We start from the raw sequence: 22,829 nt of genomic DNA on the forward strand, positions 1-22,829 counted from the left end.
AGTGATTCCCAGGTCTACATTCAGCGCCAGAGGAGCACAAAAGCAGTGCGTCTGTAATCCCTTGTTAATTCAGGATTTCAACGCCATCCTTTGGGGATCAGGTTCTGCTTGGGAGGATGGGACTGGATTGGAGAGACACCCTGGATGGCAAAACTAATATTGAAGAAAGGGTGAAGACCTCCCACTAGAGAGGAGCCAGATACGGATGAAAAAACTGGGAGGCAAGTTTGGTGGTGAGGTTGTATGTTCTGATTCAGCACAGGTCCCTGGAGCTCCCCATGCTTTCCTGATGTCCTGGGAATAGGATTTCCTGGTTGGTTCAGTGGTCTTCAGAGTCCTGTTGGGGTGGGGGCACCTGCTTCTGGGTCCGACATGCAGACACGGTCATGAGCATAAGGGAGACTAGGCCTATGTGCAGGTGCTTTCATCCAATTGATCCACCCAGATCGGGGAAAAGAAGCACTACAGAGGGTTCCTTCTGGTCGTCGGCATTGCCGAGCTATCCAGTCAGATTCTTCAAAGCATCAAAGGATGTTTGTGCAGAGCGTCAGTTCTTATTTGAGCAGCCGGCCTTCCAGCAAGGCAGGTATAGAGTTCCAGCTGCTCGCAATTGCACACCAAGAATCATTCTGACCGAGGGGTGGACGAGCCATGGTACACCATCTTTCCCTGAGCGCCTAGGCATTATGGAAGGGTCTTGCACAAAGGAATTCACACTATCCCAGACGTGATCTACATATGAAAGCCGAAAATTGGTTTCAGGCTGGCTCCAGCCCGGAGTCCTGGTCCAAGATGGCCACTTCCTCTTACACACAGAGGGGCAAAGGGTAGTCCTGTGACCCCTCGGGTCTTTGAGGCAAATAAAGCCAACTTTCCTTTTATGAAATGGAGGAAAGGGTAAAAAAGGATCCAGCCAGGTAAAGGGTATTCCACCATGTGGATCATTTTACAGTGCGACATGCACCACAAGCCTAGCTACATGATTACCAGAGAGAGGGCACTCTCTCTGGGACTCTGTTGGATGCGTTTCAGGCTTCACCTGCCTTGGCTTAGAGTCCTCTTAAGGCAGCACATGTACAAATGGACGCGCTCCGTCTTTGGATTAAGCTTAGCTGGGAGAAAAGAAGTCCAAAAGGCAGAAAAGCCAGCAAAAGTACAGAGAGCTACCACATGTGGTAATGACTGGGCATTCTGCCTAACACAAGTCACTAACCAATTGCTTAATCAATTTGGGGATACTACTAGGAAGAACTAACAGGAGCAGTTATAGAAACAAGAGCCAGTTTAACATACTATCCCCAGGCTACGTTCCCACAGACCCTTCTAACATGTAAATGTTTTTCTGGTAAGCTTAATGATTGCACCATTAGGAATGCCAAGCAAGGCCAGGTCTTGATCTAAAATCGTCACAAATAAGTTAGGCGTAACTCATTTTGAAATGAAAAACATAGTCACTCAGACTCTGCATGCGCTTAAGGAAGGACTCTTTCACTATCTGGTATGAGGATTCGTTGTGATACCTGCACAGCTCGGAAAGGTAAAGTGTGATGGCAGGTCGATTATCGTGATACACACTCCAAAGTTGGTTGTTCTCTCGTTCATCTAAGTAGCCCAGGTTTCAAATGAGCTCAGAAGAGCTGCAGGCACCTTTTTATAACTTTAATATAACCTGCATAACTGAAGGGACCGGACAGCCCCTCTGCCTTCTAGATACAATATATTAACCTTTAGTCATGGGGGTTGAGAGGGATGAAATAAAGGTTAAAATGAGGGGCACCAGTGCACAAACCTGTCTGGCACCCCTGGTAATGGGTAAACACATGGTGCATTCACCACCAAACCACTATCTTTGACAAGCTACTGTTTGCCTGATCAGTTAGTTGCAGAATCCAGAGTACAAGTGATGGCTGTCTGTGGCATTGTGTACCTCACACAGCCTTTGGCTTGACACCATGTCAGACGGAGGAGAGGTCTTTGAAGGCACAATAAATTGGGCATGTGTACAAACTCTCATATTTGGCACTCCAACTCCAGAGTCCCTACACCGTTTCTTAATCTACCTTAGGAAATGTATACGATTCTATTTACTGCCACCCTCAAACTGATTTATGAAAGACACAAGAAAGGGAAATGGAATGAAAGCAATTATCCCAGGACTGATTGCCCTTCTTTTTAATTGGTACAACTAATGCCCGGTGCCAGTTCGCAAGAATCGAACTAGTTTGGCGGGCTGCATCAATTAAGCTCTTTTCTAAATAATTTTTTGTTTGCTTCAAGTTGCAACAAATCGGATCCAAAAATAAAAAGATGGGGTGGATGTTGTTCAGAAACTCTTTAGACAGAAATATTAAATGCACTGCACACAGAAATCTGGGCTGTGGATGGGCCAGCCCAGAAAGCATCACAAGCTTGGTGTTTCAAAGATCATTTCATGGTTTGGTTTCATAGCTTCTTCATTCTCTGAACGTAAAATCAGACAAAAGGACTCTGGAGTCTTATTCAAAATGGACAAAGCAAGAATAAGTTTATTGCCTGGTTGCAACCATAAACTGATAACACCATAACAGCCCACTGCCTACACTAATAACCCAATCCGCCTCCAGTTCCCCTTCTCTTATATCCCCCTCATAGTATTGGCCCGTTACAATGACGTTTGGATCATCCCACCCCCACAAGCCCCAAGGTAAGACAATGGGGACACATTGTGTACAGTTGTTGTCCTTCAGTTCCCATTCGTTCTCCCGTTACTGTGTGCTTCTCAGCTCCCTGCCCATTCGCTCCATTTTGGCGATATCTGTGATGTCTTACTCAGTTGAGCAGTGTGGGGCCGATAAACCGATGCAGGTCCTGTTCAGAATAATGGTCCATTGTCAAAACAGGTTTAGGCTAGTATAATCCAAGTTTCACCCAGTGCACTTGAGAGCCTCCAAAAGCGCTGCCTCTGCAGTCCTACAGTACATGTCCCTTTCAGAAGCCCTCAGTGCAAGTGTTACCCATAGTCAACGGGCAGTGATTTCCCTAGCCACTTTCCGTCATAAATAGAAAGAAAAAATAACAAACTCTCTGGCATTGTATATGTCAGATTATACTTTTGGTGTGTATATAATACTATTTACAGATTCCTCCCATATCAGGGTTTCTTAAACTTCATGATCATAGTCGTCTGATAGACTTTACAACCCAAATCAAAGTCCCCCCACCACCCTTCCCTTGATGGTCATGAGCGTTAACAATACCATATTGGTATTGGTTCTAACACACAAACGTTGAGGCGTGGGCTGAATTGAGAAAGTTTTTTGCAGACCTCATCTTTCATAGATTTGCATGCAAAAATCCCTCCTTGAAAAAACAGTTGTTTTACATGTGCTGTGGAGGTATGGTAGCACCTGTCCACCGATTGGGTGTCAGGGAGGGGGGAGTGGGGGGGGGTGAGGTGGGGGAGAAAAGAACCTGAATATGATGGCTAGGCCCAGCTTTTAAATGTTCGGAGGATTCCCTTTTTGATGGCAAGGATTTATTCACTGAAGCGTGTGAATGTATGAAAGGTATTGTAACGGTGCAGAAGTACGACGCGGACACAGGAGTGCCATACTGGTTGGTATAAACTGTTATTAAAATGGAAATAAGGAAACACACTACCTGTCCCTTTGATTAAGAGGAGATTCCCTGCCTCAACTAAATACGTAGGATGTGGTCATGTCCGTCCAAAACAATGAGTTCACCGTCTTATTGTAAGCCTATTTTTGACTGTTACACTTATAAAAGAACTAAATGGTTAGGTTCATATTCTGGGTCCAGGTAAATGACTCCCTTATCCTGGACAACGTCTTCACGGTACTTGTAATCCTAAGGGAATGGCTCCATTCCCCAGGTTAAGTCTCTTCCTCAACGTACAAAGCACAGTTCCCAAGGGGTTCAAAAGCAAGTTCCAACATGCTCAAGTTCCAATGGATATAAACAAAGTTCCAACAAACTCTGGATATTCACAAAGGGTGGTTCTCTTCTCCTGTCTTCCTCTCAGCTTTTCAGTGTGCCAAGAGGAAGCTCCTTGTTCTTTGCTTTCATCAACACTCTCCATGTAGGCCAGGGGGGTGACTCTGTTCCCCTAGTTACCTCTTGAAGGCATCCCTGGTGCACTCTCTTGCCAGGGTAGGCCTGGTCTCAGTTTCGTCCTCTCAGGTTTTTACACTTCTCCTGCCAGGGACTGCCTTGGGTTCCAGACCCCTTCACTTAGGCTTTTCACATATGGGTCCAAGAGCCTTTACTGTTGCTTGTCAAATATGGGTCCCAGACCACTTCACTTTATAATGTGGCAGACATCTTGCTAGGTTCTGCGACTATGAAGATGACTGATGATGTGATCTAATGAGGTTGCGGGTCACAGACAGTCTTTCCTGGTTTCTCTCTTGGAAAACTGTTTCCCCTGACCTTCCTTTCATCCCCTGTTTGGCTAGGTCAGGGTTCCCCACAACTCCCATCTGCCCCCTACCAACCGCCCCAGTCACCCCTGTACCTTTTAGGGCCTCCCACAGTAGGCTTTGGTCAGTCTCTTGGTCTTTCTGCTTCAGTTTCTGGCTTCTCCCCTTCTCCCCTGTTGTGGCAGCTCCGGAGCACTTGGTCCCTCGCAGTGTGTCTCTTCTTGACCGCACAGTCCCCTGGCTTCGCCCGCCTGGACTGCTGCTTCTCCTTATGGCTAGGTGGTCCTCCCACGTTGGACCGCTTGGGAGCAGCTCTGTAGACTCAGCAAACCTCTGCTCTGTGAACAGCTTGAGCATTCCCTATGCCTGTGGTTCCTTCAGGGAAGGCCAGACTCTGTCAAGTCCTTTTAGAGAGGGATTCTCCTGGGCTTCCCCCTGTCCTCAGCACTTTGCTGGCATGCAAAGTCTCCCCTCCCCCTCTCTGGCAAGCTTCTGGTCCACAGCCCTTTCTCTTGCAGCATAACTTCCCTGCTTCTCCAAGAATTGCTTGACAACACTTCCTGGTTCCCTTCCTCTATTTCACAGACTTAAAATGTACATGATATAACTAAACATGATAAGCTGATTAAAATGTAGTTCTAGTAAAATGGCAGACTCGGAAGTGCAAAGAAACAGCTTTGATAAATGACAACCCATCTTGCCCCCACTTTTATGTGAAATACAGTGTTAAGTAATGCAATGTACTCTTACCCTCCATACCCCCATGAAATAATTTACAACTGAGTGCACTGCCAGATCCGCTTTTGTTTACACCCAGTGCCAGTGCTTGCTTTGTAGTTCTGGCAGCTTTACATCTAAATAACGGCGTAAGAGATTTTTTCCTTCTAACATGGCAGAGGGCAAAATAAAAGAAAATGCATTAATTTGGTCTTCTGACCCCTTTTTGTCTGTACCCACTTTTTCCCCACCCTTGCATCTATCTTTTTTTTTCCAAAGTCTCCTGTACAAATGTGGAGCATTCCAGCATACTGAATAGATAAGTAAATGAAAAAGAAACCAATTGTTTGGCTATTCTCCCAGCAGATTCATCCCAGGCTTCCCTCACTCAATTTTATTGTGGCTTAGTCAGAATATTTTCCCCATATATACCGTACTATTGGAGCAAACCTCTTGCATACAGAAAGTCCAGTCTCTGCCAGGTCAGTACGAAATGTCAGCCACTCGACAAACCTACTTCTTAAGCAGCGGCCCTCCATAGATTCACCTGCATTTAATATTTCCAATTGTCTGTGCAATTAAGTAGTTTCTATTAAACCGGTTATTGAAGTCGTTTTATTGAAGTAGCCTATCTACCTAATTGACAGACTTTTCCCTGTCTACCGGTGAGATAGGTAGACTCTGCACTTCTCCCTTGTGGACAAGCTGATGATTCTTTACCACAAGTCGTTTTTAGCAACAGTCCTCTGACAGTTGTCCTTTTCATTTAACATTTTGAAAGATGGAAAGTTAGTGGGAAGATCACAGAAACCTGACTACAGCCTAAAGCTGGAACATCTCAAATACTACAGTTCTTAAGTCTGTATTTACCCCGTGAATGTTACTTTCCAGAAGATCCTGTTTTTTTGTTTTTTTTAGCTGGGGTACCGAGTGTCCCTCTGCCACTTATCTTGTTCTAAAATCAGGTATGGCTGAAAAGCCAAAGGAGATACATTTTCCTAATTGTACAGAGCAACACTTTTGCTTTAGATGGTGTAAGGGTGCAGAAGGAGTCTAACACACAGGTGGTATGGTTTTGGGCAAATACTTTCATTATTTTAAGAAAGTATAGCGAAAACCCTATCTTTCCCTAAAGTGAAGAGGGTTTTCCTGCCTCAACTAAAACACTAAGGAAAATGTCAGGAAATGGTCCACAATGCATTGTCAAAATCCTATTTCTATCCCTTGCACTTGAAAATAAACTAAAGTGGTGTACTGTCTTGGTCCAAAAGAATGACTCCCTTCCACTGCACAAGTACAGTTTTATATAATTGGCTGTTCAACAAAGTAGGGGGAATGTCTGCCTTCCCCCTGGCCTTTCTCAGGCCAGTTTTCACAGTTCATCAAAGTAGGGGGAATGTCTCCTTTCCCCTGGCATTTCTTATGCCTCTGAGCCCCTCCAGTGTTGGACAGGCCTGGTATTCAACCTTACCAGGTACTGTGACGAAGAAGAGGCTTGTTGGAGGAACTAGTCTTCATGCACGGTTGGGTTTTTGACTACTGATTATACTTGACTGGTTCTTAACACTTTTATATTGGCTTCTCGGGTCCCAGCTCTTTCTCGGGTCCCAGACCGCTGTTTCTGTGTCTCTTGGGTCTTGATTTGTTTCCTTGGCCCTCTCGAGGTCCTCAGGCTGCCCCCGTACCTTCAGTGTGATCTCCTCGCTCCCGGGCCTCTTTGCATCTTCAGACCTTGTTTCGGGCTGCCTGCCTGTTGCGCTATCGCAGGCGCCCCTCCCCAGCACTTCCTGTGAGGTTGGCTGTGCGTACCTGCTGAACCGTTCTCCGCGGCTTCCTTCTGAGTCAGGAGCCTCCTCTTCTCCTGGCTTCTGGTCAGTCCTCTTCGTAGTAGGTAGGGACGCTGTCTTCGTTCCTGTCACGTCACGTTTGGTCGCTGCAGGCTCATCGCTTCCCGACTGCAGTGCTGTAACTTTGCACGTGGTGCCTCCGAGGGGAGACTGACTGTGTTAGTCCTTCTTCCCTTTTTAAGATCGCTCAGACACCAAATCTAGACTTCTCAATGAGATGATCTTGGGAGTTCTTTCTGGTTCAGAACTTCTTCCTCTCAGTATATTGAAGTGACAGCTCAGTGGAGTCAGTCATGCTCTTCCTAGTCTGTCATGCGAGGAAATAATTAAGTGTAGTCGGCCCTAATCTTCCTAGTCCCAATACTGGTGGTACTAAAATGAGGGAACTCCTATTATCGGAGGAAGGAAAAGGTGAGGGAATATTATACATTGTTAATCCCTGATATCCTTCTTGTATCCCCCCAGAGGGGGAAGCCCCTCCCATGAGATCCACCCCCGGGGGGGGGGGGGGAAGACTATCTGGTAACGGCCTTACCTCCCCCCCCCCCTCAGCAGGGAGGTGGGTGCGGGGGGGGCGGACGACATCATAGGATTCGTCACAATAATTGAACTGCTTCTATCGCAATTACATGGCTAATGTCAAGAATTGCCAGGAATTTAATGAAAAACATTGGAGACCTAACACCTGTGCCTTTTTTAATTAGGGTAATCCACTTCCCACCACCACCACCACCACCACCACCAATCTCCAATCTGGGGAAGAATTTCACAATCGCTTGGCCTCTACATGTGAAGATGGCTTAAAGGAAAAACCTGCTTTTATGAAACAACCCAGATCTGAAGGACTAATGGAGACTGGGGAGGGGAGAAGGGGATCGTAGGCAATGACACGGCCTTCAAAAACAGTTCTGGTACATTCCTGTCTGCCAAGCAATCCTCTGTGGGGCACCTATCCATGTGTAACCTTTCTAAAATAGAGTGGACAAACAACTGACTTGTCACTTGTCTCTGAAGGATATATGTGTGGACCAATCAACGCAGGGTTTGTCAATGACCAAATCATCATGAAAGAGGTCAGTCTTGTCTAATGAGATTGGTTAGTCTATGGGATCATAAACCAGTGATCCATCAGTGGGGGCACCTTTTAATCAAGACACCCTAGTGAGCGACTGCTCTGTGATGAAAGTCCCCATCCACAGTCTTGTCCGTAAGCATGGCCTGGATGACCCAAAGGATCTAGCCACAACCTATGATTTTATAGCTCTATTTCAAACCAGTGTTACAGATCCTGCATGATTATCCTCACATAGAGGTCCTTTTGGAACACCAAATTGATAATTTGTAGGTTTAATGTGTATCAGACACCTAGTCATTATCCAGATGACCTCCCACTGACTCCTCAGATTCTACCACATTGAAAGGGCAGAAGGCTCTCATTGTTGGTCCACAAGAAGACTTGCATCCAGGGGCGCCCACATGTTCTCTACCTCGCCAAATAGTGTCATGAATGCACCTACAGGATGTAGTTGGAATTCTACCAAAAATGGGGAGATGTTGCTAGGGACACTGACCCCAGCGGTGCCAAGTAGGCAGCATATCCAAATGGATACCGCGACACCCATGCCTAGACCAATGTGCACAAGGGCACAAGATAAGGTGCCAGTTCCTATGTTAAAGCATGTGTGCACAGAAAAATGAACCTGTTCCTCGTGAAGATACAATGCAGGGAAAAGGGGAAACAGATTGTTGACCACCAAGACACCTCACCTATCCATACCATTAAGGACAATGAGTTTGCAGCTCCCAAATATGCCTGGCCTTACCAAAATACATACAAATTTCAAGTGACCGAGTTTATGGCCTTTAATGGTATGATGAATAGAGCCTCATATATTTGCTCTCACCAAGTGGGGTAAAAGATTGTTTCGAATGGATTGTGTCCTCCCACGTAGTACTCATCTTTGATATGATATCCAGCTCCAACTGCTTTGGAAAAGTTTTTCGTCAGAGAGCGCTGTGCACCTATGCAGTCGACTCCATGTCCCTTGAGGGCTACCGTCTCGAGGATGTCATCGAAGGCATATATAGCACGCGCAGGGCCGATTGGCTTTAGTTCAGTTTTTCTGCTAACACTTTGGGAAACTACAGCGCGCTTCCTTTGTTCTCCGTGAATGTCTTCTTCCTCGACACCTACTACCCGAAGGCCGGGTTCAAGATGTCGTTGACCGACCTACACTGTTTTTCTGTGGTGTCTCGTGATGGAGCATAAGACCTCGGCCTGCTCTAAGTGCCAGTCAATGACAGGAAAGGCTCTGAAGGAGCAAAAGGGGAAATTGGCGGTAGGTAAAAACACCAAATCCCCATAGACTACCCTGTCGAAGAAACCTTTGTCCGACGAGCCAAGGACAGACTCCTCAGAGGAAGAAGGTTAAAAGATCAAGGTTGAGGAGTGGCTCCCACCACTCGTTGTCGAGGAAGTTGAAGTTGAAGAGGAACCACAGGTCGCTGCCTTCGTCGTCAAGACACCGCCCCTGAGAAGGTATCTTGTCCCACGGAAAGCTCCACACCTGCTGAATGAGAAGCATTTAGATCTGAAAGGCTGGAAATATTTCAAAAACAAAAACCCTTGGCAAGCCATGCTCCTACCGCACCTTCCAAAGAAGCCGGTAAGGAAAGGGCTCGAGACAAATCCTGCGTGCCCTCAAGCCCGGGACGATGGCCAGATCCTCATCGAGCGCCGTCGACGTAAGTCCAAACATAAGTCAAGGTCGTTGACACCATCGACGCCAGCTGCACCATCAATGCCAACTGCGCCATTGACGCAGACTGTGCCCTCAATAGCAGCCATACTGTCTATGCCAACCACACACTCTAAATGGCGCCATCGAAGCCGAAAAAGTTTTTGACTCCTCCTCTAGCGTCGTTCAGTTTCTTTAGCCTTTGATGCCTATCCCAGACGAGACCTATATTCCTTTATCAAGGAAAGATTATTTCAAATCTCTCACCTCAATTGATGAGAAAAATGAGCCATCAGACAATGATGCGCCTTTTGGTCTTCAATTTGGTACACCAAATGTGCCGGAAAGCTTTATTTCGGAAGAGTCTAGATTGAAACTTCTTTATGGTCAGTGGGGTAGACGCCTCACCTGAATCTGGTGAGCACGCAGATGCTTCATATAGACAACTAATGTCTACATTTGTGGAGTAGGCCTACCCTCTCCTTTGAACAGGATGATCTGACAGACATCCTTGATAAGAGTGTGCAAATGGATCCTATTTTACCATTTCATATCGCTCTAAAAAACGGTGGCAGCAAATTGGGAGACGCCAGAGACTGATCCAGTAGTGAACAAAAACCGGACCAAAAAATACCACCCTTCATGTAGTGACCCCACCTACCTGTCTAAATACCCCACTCCAGAGAGTCTGGTGGTAGTCCGCTACTGCAACTTCCAAGCAAGCAGCTTATCCAACTATCCCTCCAGATAGGGATGACAAGAGAGTAGATGGATGGGCAAATGTTTTCTGCAGGGAGCATGGCTTTTAAATCGGCTAACTCTACATGTGCACTTGCAAAATGTGCATTCACTCTATGGGACTATATTGCCATGGCAGCAGAGATTCCAGAGGGAGAGGAAAGCGACTGGTTCTTGGCTATTGTTAGAGACGGCAAGGAAGCCATGTGAGTCTCTTCAATCAGTTCTGGATTCTGCTGACGGCAACAGCAGAGCCATGGCAGCAAGTACCGTAATATGCAGATTTGCATGGTTGAGGAAGTCTGGATTTGTGCTGGATGTGCAATTCAGACTCAACATGCCTTTTGACGGGTCTTGCCTTTTTGGCAACAAGGCTGACGAAAGCCTTGAAGTTGCAGACCTCAAAAGCGGCAGCCAAATTCTTAGGTGCCGCTATTAGGCAGCCTCAGCCTTTTCACACATGTGGACAGTCTTAGAGGGGTAGATCTTTTTGTTACTACTCAGAAGAGGGAGAGGACTGGCTGGTCAAGGAGGCCAAAGAAGATGCCTGCTCAAGCAAGGCCATCCTTAGCAACAGCCAGTGCATTGGCCACCTCTAAACCTTTCTGAGGTCTTGAGTCACAATTCACCAGTGGGAGGCAGACTGTCTCAGCATCTGAAAGAATGACAAGGCATTACTTCAGATTATTTGGGCATTGGAATCCATAGCCCACGGTTACTGCCTTCCTTTCATTCAGAGACCTCAGACCCATCCACCAGGGTAACCACTCTTAGAGGGTTCCAGATCTCGCGGTGGTGGTAGCGAGTCTCCGGAGAGGGGGGGGTGGGATTCACGTCTCTCCCGAACAAGTGCTGGATAATCTCAACGTCACCTGCCACTCTTAAGACTAGGCTTCTCCCTTAATTACTAGAAGTCCCATATGACACCTTCTCAAAAGCTCAGTTCATCAGAGCTGCACTGGATACATCCTTGGGAAAGAGCTCGCCCCCTGAGGTGAGGGCTCAAGACATTCTACAGATCTCCAAATTTCAAAGTGCCCAGCGTCTCCCAGCCTTAGATTCATTATGAGGTTCCTCTGCCTCATGTCATCCTGCAGGTTTCTGGTGCCACAGGCTCGCCTGAGAATGCGATCCTTCCAAAGGGCCCTCGGGACACAGTGGTCCCAGTGCTCATGAAACATGTCAGACCTAGTTCAGGTTCCAAGCAGGGTCGCACAGGATCTCCTTTGGTGGACCTGCGAGGACAACATTCTGAAGGGCCGGAGATAACCGTAGTGATGTATGCCTCACTCGCTGGGTGGGTAGCCCACACCAATGATCGGCAGTCGTTGGTCTCTATCTGAGTCCAAACTACAGATCAATCTTTTGGAACTGATGGCAACCTGCTTTTCTGCCCTCTGTATGGGTAAAGAATGTCTTCATAATGACGGACAACACGGTGGCCATGTACTACCTCAAGAGAGGAGGTGTAGGATCACTACCACTGTGCAGAGAGGTAATGCAGCCCTGGTACTGGGCAATTCAAGAAGGGATCTCTCTAGCGGCCGTTCACCTAGCATGGGAAGAGAACACGGCGGCGGATGCTCTGAGCAGGTAGAGTAGTCTCCCACGAGTGGGAACTAGCTCAGGAAGCCCTTCAAGAGATCTTCACCCTTTGGGGAACCCCTCAAGTGGATCTGTTCGCGACCAGTGTCAACCGGAAGTGCGGACTGTACTGCTCCAGGAGCTCTAGACGATGCGTGTGTCGCGGACTGGTAGTTTCCAGTCATGTACGCGTTTCCTCCAGTCCCCGTCATTTCTCATGTGATCAGGAGGTTGAGAAAGTTCGGGAAACGCATGATCCTAATTGCCTCGGATTGGGCCAGGAGGATGTGGCACCCGGACCTTCTGGACATGTCATCTGTTTGTTTTATTCACTTATAATGTGCACCAAACCTGAAGGTAACCGGGCGCAGCAGATTACAGGCAAAACAGAATATATACAGACCGTGGAGGTCAGTCACAGAATACAAGCAAGACAAAATATACAGGCAATAGGAGCTCTCAAAACTAGACAAAAGGGTAAAAGTACAAATGGGCAGCAGGATGGTATGTATTTGTGTGTGTGTGTATATATCTATCAGGAGTCTTGTAAGAGCTAGTGAGCAACTAGTCGTCAGCAGATTGATATAGTTGGATCTGAATTTGAGATAGGGCTGCTCATCACGTAAAGGATGTGGCAATGAATTCCATAATTGGGCCGCTCGGACCTGGAAGCTACCTCCCCAATCTTAGCCAGCCTGAATCTCGGTATGATAAGGCTATTGACATTGGTGGATCTTGCCGGTCGGGTGGATCTTTTCTTTAGGAATCGGTCCGTGAGATAGATAGGTGCAGCATTATTCAAGGCTTTGAATAAGGATTGCAGTTTTTAAATGGAATTTGTTTTGGGTATACAGCATTTATTTTGGCTCCTTATCTTAGCTATGTGCGATCTTTTGGACACGCCAAGAGCTGCTCTCAAGGCATTATTTTGTAGGATTTGAATTCTGTGGATGATGGATTTGTTAGCCCCGATGTATAGGGCATTACAGTAGTCGAGCCTAGACGGAATCAGAATCTGCCCTCCAATATGTCTTCTACTAAGAAAGGACCTCTCGCGAGAGGAGGGTCGGGTTCTCCATCCAGAGGTCAAGACACTCCGCCTTCACACATGGTTTCTGAAAGGCTGAGATACAAGGATTGGGACCTCCCGGGTGACGTAATGACGATTTTGCTTTCAGCCAGAAGGCCAGCAACAAAGTCCTTGTACCGGGGCCGTTGGAACAAATTCTGCAACTGTTGCAAAGATAAGAATGCAGAATCTTTTCTATGCAAAACATTGGAGTGTTATCTTGTCTACTACCCTTAGCCAATCTGGGGCTCCATGTTGGAACTATTAATGGCTATTTGGCAGCGCTATCCATCTTTAAGCGCTCATCAAAAGAATGTTCATATTTCAAAATCCCACTGGTGACACAATTTCTACAGGGACTCACCAATGTGTTCCCTCCATCTCCTTTCCAGGTTCCAGTTTAGGACCTTAATCTGGTATTAAAATGTCTGTGTGCACCCTTTGAACCTTAACATTCATGTCTGTTGAGGTTAATATTTAAAACCATTTTCTTGGTAGCATTAACCTCCGCTCGTAGAGTGAGTGAATTGCAGGCACGATCATCCAAGCCACCCTTTACTATCTTCCACAAGGATAGGGTTGTTCTTGGGGTTAAGCCTTCATTTTTACCCAAAATCATTTCTGATTTTCATGTAGGGCATTGCCCACTTTCTATCCTCCACCTCATCCTGGCAAAGAGGAGGAATGATTACATAGATTGGATCCACGCAGAACACTGAGCTTTTACATATCTAGGCTATCCAAACTTCGTATTGACGATCAGCTGTTTATAGGCTATACAGGTCACAAACTGGGTCAGGCTGTTAAAAAACAGGCCTTCTCCAGGTGGATCATTCTGCCAATTTCAGAATGCTACAGACTAGCGGGGCAGGATCCTCCGGAAGGATTAAGGGTACCTTCCACCAGGGGCATGGCAAATATTTGTGACGCAGCTATGTGGTCTACTAGTCAGAAATTCACAAAGCATTACTGCCTTGAGTCTTCCCTCTGTCAGGATGGAAGCTTTGGAAAAGCTGTCCTCCATTCGGTTCATGAAAACCATTGAAAACTAAATTCTTACTCCCTCCACCAAATCAAACGCTGCTTTGGGAGTCTATCAAAGATGAGGAATATGTGAGAGTAAACGATCCATTCAAAGAACAAGTTAACGTTTTATTGACTGGATGTTCCTCCCATGTATTCCTAATCGCCCTCCCAACCTACCCCACAGTAGAATTTCCCTTGCTATTACAGCTTTCGCTCCTTCAAAGTTTAGTAGAATCAAACCCGTGGTTATGCAAAAATGTTTCTACTGTAAGAAAAACATAACTGAAGCCAACAGGCACTGCGGGTGCTATATATGCCTTAGATGATGACATCTTCGAGACGGAGGCCCTCGAGGGGACATAGTCGACTGCATCGACGCACAGCACCTTCTGGTGAAAACAAATTCTGAAGCTGGATACCGTATATCAAAGATGAGGAATACGTGGGAGGAACATCCAGTTGGAAGAACATTACCAGGGGTAAGTAACTTGTTCTTCTACACTCCTAGTGGAGCAACTGCTAAATACCATGACACCGGACTGCCTGCAGTCTGAATGTTTTTCTTTGCTGTCAGTGATTGTACGTATTGAAAACTAATTGTAAAGTAACTTTACGGGATGCTCAACAAAGTTACCAAGTGCTGATTCCACAGAATCTTCTGTGACGAGCAAGAAGTTGGTGATCCAGTCCATGCCTAGTTCAGAACCCCAAGAAACTACTGTAAAGTTTTGGCTACAGAAGGGACCATGGACAAGTTAATTGCCATCCTGTCCAGGCACAACAGGGAGATGTGACATATGATGGACCCTACCCTTCCATTTCTCCTGCACATGACATGGGATTGGCCATGTAGTCCAGAAGTCATTGGTGGAGGCCATTAAGACAAATATGGCAGCATTACAACTAGTCCTGCCTCAGAACCCTGTAGAGGGGACAGCTCCTGAGACCAGGAGAGGAGAGGAGAGGAGAACTAAAGAGGGAAGCCATGTTGCCGGATGGCGCAGGGGAGAAAAGTAAGGTGGGTGTTTACTAGCAGATAATCTATATTTTGTAGCACATGAGACAACTGCTGGAGTTTCTTCCAACCCCTCCTCTGTTAAAAGAAACTGTTTAGGCCATTTGAAATAATCCCTTCACGCCTATTCCCTTTTCATTAAGATGAGGAAAATGTGCAAAAAAGAATGCAAGGATACCAAGGATCTGCTGTTTCCTAGATACCGGTTTAAATTGTACCCCATGCCGGATTATGATAACAATCAATTGGGGAGGGGAGGGGGCCAGGGCCACTGGCAGATCCAGTAAAAAAGAACATTTACGATTTACGGTGCCTTTTTAAAAATAAGGTTTTTAGTCATCATTCTCATTGTCTGAGGATGTGCAGCCTATGCCGCCTCCTGGATTTTCAAGCATTACAGTGTCTACGAAGGAGGAGTGGGCTTGGTGCCACATTGGGAAATTATGGAGAGGCAGATGCAATACATCAAGAATATTAATTATGATGTGATTAGAGGCACAGCATCAGGTGGTAGTTCCACAGCTTCCAAGAGAAGGCAACATTAGTTTCGCAACTGTAAGGCAGAAGCCTCATGCAAAGCATCCCTCATGAAGTTGCCCTCCCTGTGTCCCTACCTGTTAAGTACGCAGCTCGAGGTTTTTCCAATAGGCGAAATGAGCATCCATTCATTAAAAAATCTCTGGTGAGAAATGTTTTAGCGCAGACCACAAAGTGATCCTTTGAGGCAGAGCAAGAGGTTCATCAATGCCAAGTGTGCATTACACTGCTTCTCTTCCCCAGTCCTGCCCCTCAAAGCATGTGTATCAGGAGAAGCCATACTTGCATGTCGGGGCGATTGCATGCCGAAGAAGCATGTGCAAGATGCCTGGGTACAGGAGGTGGTCCAGATGGGTTATGAAGTAGACTTTGGCAAATTACCTCACAAACTCAATCGTGGTGATCCCTTTTCCAAAAGAAGCAGATGCCTGCCCTGTTTTCAGTCTCCAGAAATGGGCCTTCTCTGCAGTACTAGAGGGAGGTCTCAGAAGATGGTCTTTCTCCCTTCTGTTTCTGGTCAAGAAACCATCGGGAAATACAGGCCTGTGCTGGATGTAAAGAATCTGATCAAGTTCCACTTGTTCCGTGCATTTCAAATGGAGACGCCACAGCAAATAATTGTGGCCATTCTGCCAGGGTTGACAGTACTGGATTTGGACGATGTGTACCTTCACATACCTATCGGAAAATCTCATCTGAACTATATTCAATTCACCCAGTAAGCTATTATGAACCAGTTTCAAATATTCTCCTTGGGTTAGGGGCCAGTGATCAGGGTCTTCACAGAAGTCCTGGCCTCCTGTTTTGGGGTTGCTACTTGCAGAAAAATGTCCACCTTCCCTTGCCTAGATTACTGTCGGTCCCAAGCTTGATCAAAATAACAATGCCTCCTTCATATCGGCAGGTATGCATAGAGCTAAAGAGTCAAAGGGTTTGGATATTATGGACAACATCATGCCTGGTCCCCACCTGGGATCAGAAAAGCCTTGCTGCCACTTTCAAGATTAACTACACTCGAAGATCATCTGGAGGCCTTATTACGGTGCATCGATTAATCTGCAAGGACATTGCTTTGACTACAAGAAGATACTGTTTGTTGGCCATGTTATTACCTGAAGTGCTAAGTTTGTACGGACTTCTAATGCGAACAGCTGTGGTTGGGGAAGCACCATCCATGGGTCGGACAACTCTGGCTCGGAAATCATCCAATTGGAGGGAACTAGCAGCTATTTTCAGGGCCCTGACACATTAATACTCCATCTGGAGGGAAAACTGATTCTGGTAAGTAAAAACTTCTGTTTGTTCTGAACAGAATCAGTTGGCCAAAGCATACAGGAACAGGCCAGCCGGATCCAAATGCAAACGATAAGACCGGGCAACCCCCCCACCCACCTCCCACCTGTTTGGCTACACCGTAGTAGCCAATACTACAATGTTATTGCATAAAGATAGTAAATCAATGCCAAGAATATAAATAATTAAAGCAGCTTGGTCGCTATAGTAGAGTAATATTTCTACTTTTATTCTTAATGCTTCATATTTTGTGCTTCAGAGGCAGAATATGTGGCCAGTGCATTTCGGAACAAGTGTCCATTGTTGGTGCCGACTTTGAATTCCATTGAAGCAATGTCTAAACGCATAATTCCCTTGCTTGAAATTGGTGACATCTAGGGCACACGGTCCGCTTGTCACCAAAGAGCAGTACTTGGAGAAATAAGTTACAGCTCTAGGGTGACCAGCTTTGGAGAAAAGCTTGCGTTTAGACATTGCTACATCCTCAGAGTCTGCCCTGACGATGGACACGTGATCTGAAATGCATTGGCCACATATTCTGCCTCAAGCACAAAATATGAAGTGTTAAGAATAAAATAGAAGAATAATTGTCTATTATACAGATCAAATTACTTTATTTAAATTCTTGGCATTGATTTACTATCTTTATGCAATAATATTGTAGTATTAACTACTAGGTTGCAGCCAGCACTCCCGGAGATGATTGTGTAAGGGCAATCTACCAGAGGGATAGCTGCCTGCTAGGCAGAGGCTCAAGGTGTATCCATTAGGGACATTTGCAGTACCACAACCTGGCCATCTCCCAACACCTTCATCAGACACTGGTTTTTGGGGGTGTGCGGGCAGGGGAGACTGGGGCGGGGAGGCCGGGTCACTGCGGAATTTGTAACTAAATCCTGCAAGCCACCTTGGTCTAATCTAAATATGCAAACAATATTTGGTCTTGGTATTTCTGGCTGTGTATGGGCCAGTTACTGCTTGTGAAATCTTCATCTATTAGACTGTGACAAGGAAAGGGGGGGGGGGGGGAATCGGAGTTATTGCCACATTATGTACAGTAATCCCCATTACGCCTAGTCCTCGCAACCCGTTGCAGTCCTTGAGGTCCGGCCTACCCTCCTCCTCCCTGCCGTAAGCATGATCTTTCTGGGCTAAAAACAAAGTAAGAGGGCAGTGGAGGGGAGCGGCTTGTATCTTTTTATGCATTTAATTGTGTTTTTAAAAAAAATGTTAACGTATAGCGCGCCTAATACCATCAGTTTCTAAGCATGGATCTGGGATTCAAACCTCTGTTGGTCTGTAAGGTCTTGCTTCCAAGACCAGCACGCTGCCCCTGTGCTATCCTCCGTTCACTTAATGGGGTCTTCTAAAAATTCAGGAATTTGTGTGCATTGATCGGGAAAGGCATTCAGCCTTTATGGACTAGGAGTAATAGTGATTAGCATATGCATTCTGGTTTTCCTGAACTTAAATGGTACAGCCTTGTTATAGTAAAATATACTTCTAAGAGCAAAAAGATGCCCAAAGTCCTTTTTCTCAGACTGGTTAAAAAAGCATCAATTTTATTTACAAAAGACTCAAAACTTGCCCGAATTAGCAGTAGCGTTTAGCCTCAAATGTTCTCTTCTATGTGATAATACCGACAATACAAAGCTGGTGGAGAAAACACTGCTGTTTTGTTGGGGGTGTGTATCTTTCTTTCAGTCTGACATCTTCCTTCTCCCCCTGCTCCAACTCTACCACTGCCCCCCCCCTCCCAAACTAAGCCCTTACCCACCCACGAAAAGGGGTATAACTGGAATGCCGACAGATGCTAGCTCAGTCGCCTAGTATGGAATGCTCACTTTTAGTTCAGCTTCTAAGCAGCGGCACTAATTGATGATTGACTCAAGGAATTTATTGTGAATGTTAATAACCATTCACAAGAGTCCTTGGTCATAACCCAAAGAGGAATATCTAAAATGGGGCATTACAACCCAGGAGACCTTCACCGACCCTCATCTCAACAAAATGTTGGAACTCCTAATTTGCAAAAAACAGCCACTAAGACCAAAACGTTTTGTGATTGCTGATCATAGAGTAAGGAGGCCCATGTCATATCTTCAACTGACAAAAATCTCACCTCGTTATCCGAAAGATGAAAAATCCACATATTGGCTAACAACCAAACCTTCCTGCTACGGACCCTATATAGTTCCAACTAGGGGGAAACAATACAAAGTGCATGTAAACTTTAGCATTATTTGAAATTGTATGGATCCTTCTGAAGTACTATATAGACATAGCCATCATGTTGTATTATTTAAATGCCATGGTTTCTGTTTTCTAATACATTTCCCATTTTTTTTCCACTGTGCAGTAAACCCGGAACAAGCAAGGAAAATGAAGGAAACTGGATTAAACCTGCTGCGTCGTGCACTCGCTGTACTGCAGATATTTGCAGTCAGCCAATTTGGTTGTGCCACTGGTCAGATTCCCCGCAGTCTGTGGCAGCAAGATGAGACTAACAAAGACTACACTCCCTTGGTGCGAAGGCTGGATGCCACTGTTGAGAAAGTCCGGCATCTGGCACTGAAGGAACAGTGCAATGATCATGTGATCAGCTACTCAAACCTGCACGAAATCTCCCTAGGTGGGAGAGATGAACTGACCATAATGGTGAGAAAGGAACTTGCTGTAGCAATCAGAGACTTGATGGCCCATGGGTTGTATGCCACATCGCAAGGAATGAGCTTGGTCCTGGCTCCAATCGCATGTTTAATTCCAGCGCTTACCTCCTCGCCACGGACTGTGCACCCCTGGGAACTTTTTGTGAAATATTACAATTCCAAAAATGGCAGAGCCTTCGTAGACTCCCCAGCTCGCAAGCTTTCTCAGTCTTTTGCCTTGCCCGTGTCGGGCAGTGCCATTGTGACCCCGAAGCAAAGCCTGCTGTCGGCGATAAACACTGTACTTCTGGAACACGACCCCTTTAAGCGCAGCGCAGACTCTGAGTTTAAGGCACTTGTGTGCATGGCTTTGAATGAGCAGCGCTTGGTGTCCTGGATCAACCTCATATGCAAATCCGGGGATTTGGTTCACTCCCATTATCAGCCATGGAGTTACATGGCTAACAGTGGATTTGAGAGCGCCCTCAACATACTCAGCCGCCTCAGCAACCTGAAGTTTAACTTGCCTGTTGACCTCGCAGTCCGTCAGCTTAAAAATATCAAAGATGCATTTTGAAGTCCATTTTTTATTTATGTGCGAGTTGAGGAGCTCTCTATTCATGGGGACAGAATTATTTTATTATGGAATCCAATGTGTGCCCTAGATCTTTTCTATAGAATCGAAACCGAAAATTGATATTTATAGAGTTGAATGATTGCTACCAAGTCACAGACTCAAGAGTCTGTTTCTAGTGGTTACAGAAATGCATGCAGTGCAAAATGATAGTTTTTACAGCACATCCCATAAAACTGTGCATCTAAGGTAACCACCTGTAGTTGCCCTGTAAATTGCCCACACTTCATTTTAATTCCTTGTAGCTTGTGGTGGAAGTGAGATTTGTTGTTTTTTAATTTTTTTTTTTTATTCCACACTCCCTGCAGGCTCATACTTTGTCTAACTAGACTGAGTGAAGAATGGCCAGTGAGTTGAATGTATTGAATTTCCATTAGTTTCTTGCCGAGCGTCTATTCTGATAATTAGAGTGCAGGCCTTGCTCCAACCAGTTAGACACTGTGGGCCTCATCACGACTTCGGCGATCACCCTTAAATCTGGCAGTAGCGCTATTACCGCCGGATTTAAGGTCCGCCGAATCAGGGCTTCTGCGGATTTCGCCCAAGCTCTGAATTGGGGGGGAAATCTGCCGAAAATTCGCGCTATTACCGCCGGCGGTAAATCCACCGGTGGTATTAGCGCGAAGTTTCCCCATTGAGCCCAATGGGGAATGGGGCATTCCCGAATGGGCTCAGTGGGGAATGGGGACTTACATTACCGCCAAACTCGTGATCCGGCGCTATTGGCGCTGGGGAGTTCGGCGGTAGGGCTAATACCGCCTGCGCTAATAGCGTTACCGTTATCGCCCAAGTCGTGATGAGGCCCTGTGTAACCTATGAACAGACATTCATTTGGAAACCTGTCTAGCATTGCTCGCTATCTGCAGCTTTATTTTGAAATTTAACAGCAGCACGTACAGGAAGCTGAAGTTTCATGTGTCTTTTTTCAAAGGCGGCCGGCCTGGTGTCCTGAAATTGAACCTGACAAGACTACTTCAGAGCTTACCATTGTTCATGGTAGTGGTGCTGCTGTCATCAATTGACCTGAGAATGTGAAAGGTTTTTGTTGGGTTTCACTTCTTATTGGTTTCGTGATGGCTAATCCCATAGTTGGTAGTCTAGGATTCGTCTGAAGTTCTACTAATCGTTGAATGTTTTTATTTTATACAGCAACCAGTCCTTTCGCATGGTGCCGAGATGGGCGATCAAAGGAGTTGCAACATCGGGCATAAATATAGCGTTCTCTCCATTACTGGGATCCTTGTGGCCTTCAATGCATGGTAGTACTCATGTGGAATATTGTGTAGACCTGTGGCGCAGTTTGTTCAAGGGCCAAATAATGTTATGGATGCAGTAGAAAGATTGAATTTGCCACTGCATGCCATTTCTCATAAAACTTCATTTCCGAAGCAGTACTGTATTTAGTCGATAGAATAAGCACTTTGGGGGCTGAGCACGATGCTCAAAGGAAGCGCTGGATGTTAGTGTGAACACCAAGTGATCTACATTGTTCTAAATGTATTAAATGCTTCAGAAGAATTGATCAGATTTATCAGACTAGTATCCTATGCCAGACAGATGCTGTTGTTAAACAAATACATATTCGTTTGTGTGTGCCTTCTACGTTGTAGCCACCCAGAGTGCTACGACTGGCACAGACTCTGCTGTGTGGTGCCAAACATTGTTGTTTGGTTATTAAGGATGTATTGAATGTCACTTGCACATATATTCTTGGAATTGTATGTCTCTTCTGTGGCTAACTGGGCTCCTCTCCATTCATTTCCAATGGCATCCACTTCTCAGTTCTTCCATATTGTTTCATCTGTGGTGGAAAAATTGATAAATGTGCAGTATTTTAATTGTAGAGGTTTGTACACATTAAGGTCAGGCCCACATGTTCAACACTAAAGGACCTTTATTTTTTTAAGGATGAAGTAACTTGAAATGCAAGCACCGCAACATTTTTCTTCCTCCTAAAATATAATTACACAACCTATTTTAACTTGTTTATATTTGTGATCTAAAATGAGAAGTGACTATTTTCTGCACCCTCTATAACTGCAGATGAGAAAAACAGTGTGTGCTACATTGCAACATTACTGTTTTTTTTTTATACAGGTGGATAAAATGTCATCTAAACGTTTGTTTACATGTACGTTATTTGCCCAAATGAGCAAGAAGTGTAAGACTTGGCGTTTCGGCAGTGAATGTTACGCCTATTTTGCTCTTTAGGAGGAATTAATTTATTGCTTGGCTGTACTTACCCCACTCTCGAAAGCAAACGTCTGTGATTTTCTATGGTGCAACATTAATATTTTAAAATTTGGCATCGCCATAATCTTATACTGCTGCCTGGCACTTCATTATTGCCAAGGTGCATATCTTTTTGTATTTTCTCTTTGGCGATATGACAAATTGGAAAGTCCTTTAATTTGTAACAAAATGTTGTGAAAGGTAAAATTTTGCATGAAAATATTACCTCTTTCGCCTCCCAGGCCCATACAGGATTTCGGTGTCTTCATACATTACCTGTATGGAATGACATCCTTTGAACTGTTTGTTGTACCCTTCTCTTCATCTAAAGGT

General features: G+C 45.5%; 1 protein-coding gene across 1 annotated transcript in view; it reads left to right on the top strand.

Moving 5' to 3' along the window:
- Positions 1-20,347, top strand: part of RUNDC1 (RUN domain containing 1) — a 185,025-nt gene extending 164,678 nt beyond the window's left edge. Inside the window, exon 5 of the mRNA XM_069634187.1 lies at positions 19,342-20,347. Coding sequence (XP_069490288.1) covers positions 19,342-20,207 — 866 coding nt within the window. The 3' untranslated portion in view covers positions 20,208-20,347. The remainder of the gene's footprint in view (positions 1-19,341) is intronic.
- The last annotated feature ends 2,482 nt before the right edge of the window (positions 20,348-22,829 follow it).

Source organism: Ambystoma mexicanum, chromosome 13 (assembly GCF_040938575.1).
Source record: "Ambystoma mexicanum isolate Mex_15411 chromosome 13, UKY_AmexF1_1, whole genome shotgun sequence".
Taxonomy (NCBI): Eukaryota; Metazoa; Chordata; class Amphibia; order Caudata; family Ambystomatidae; genus Ambystoma; species Ambystoma mexicanum.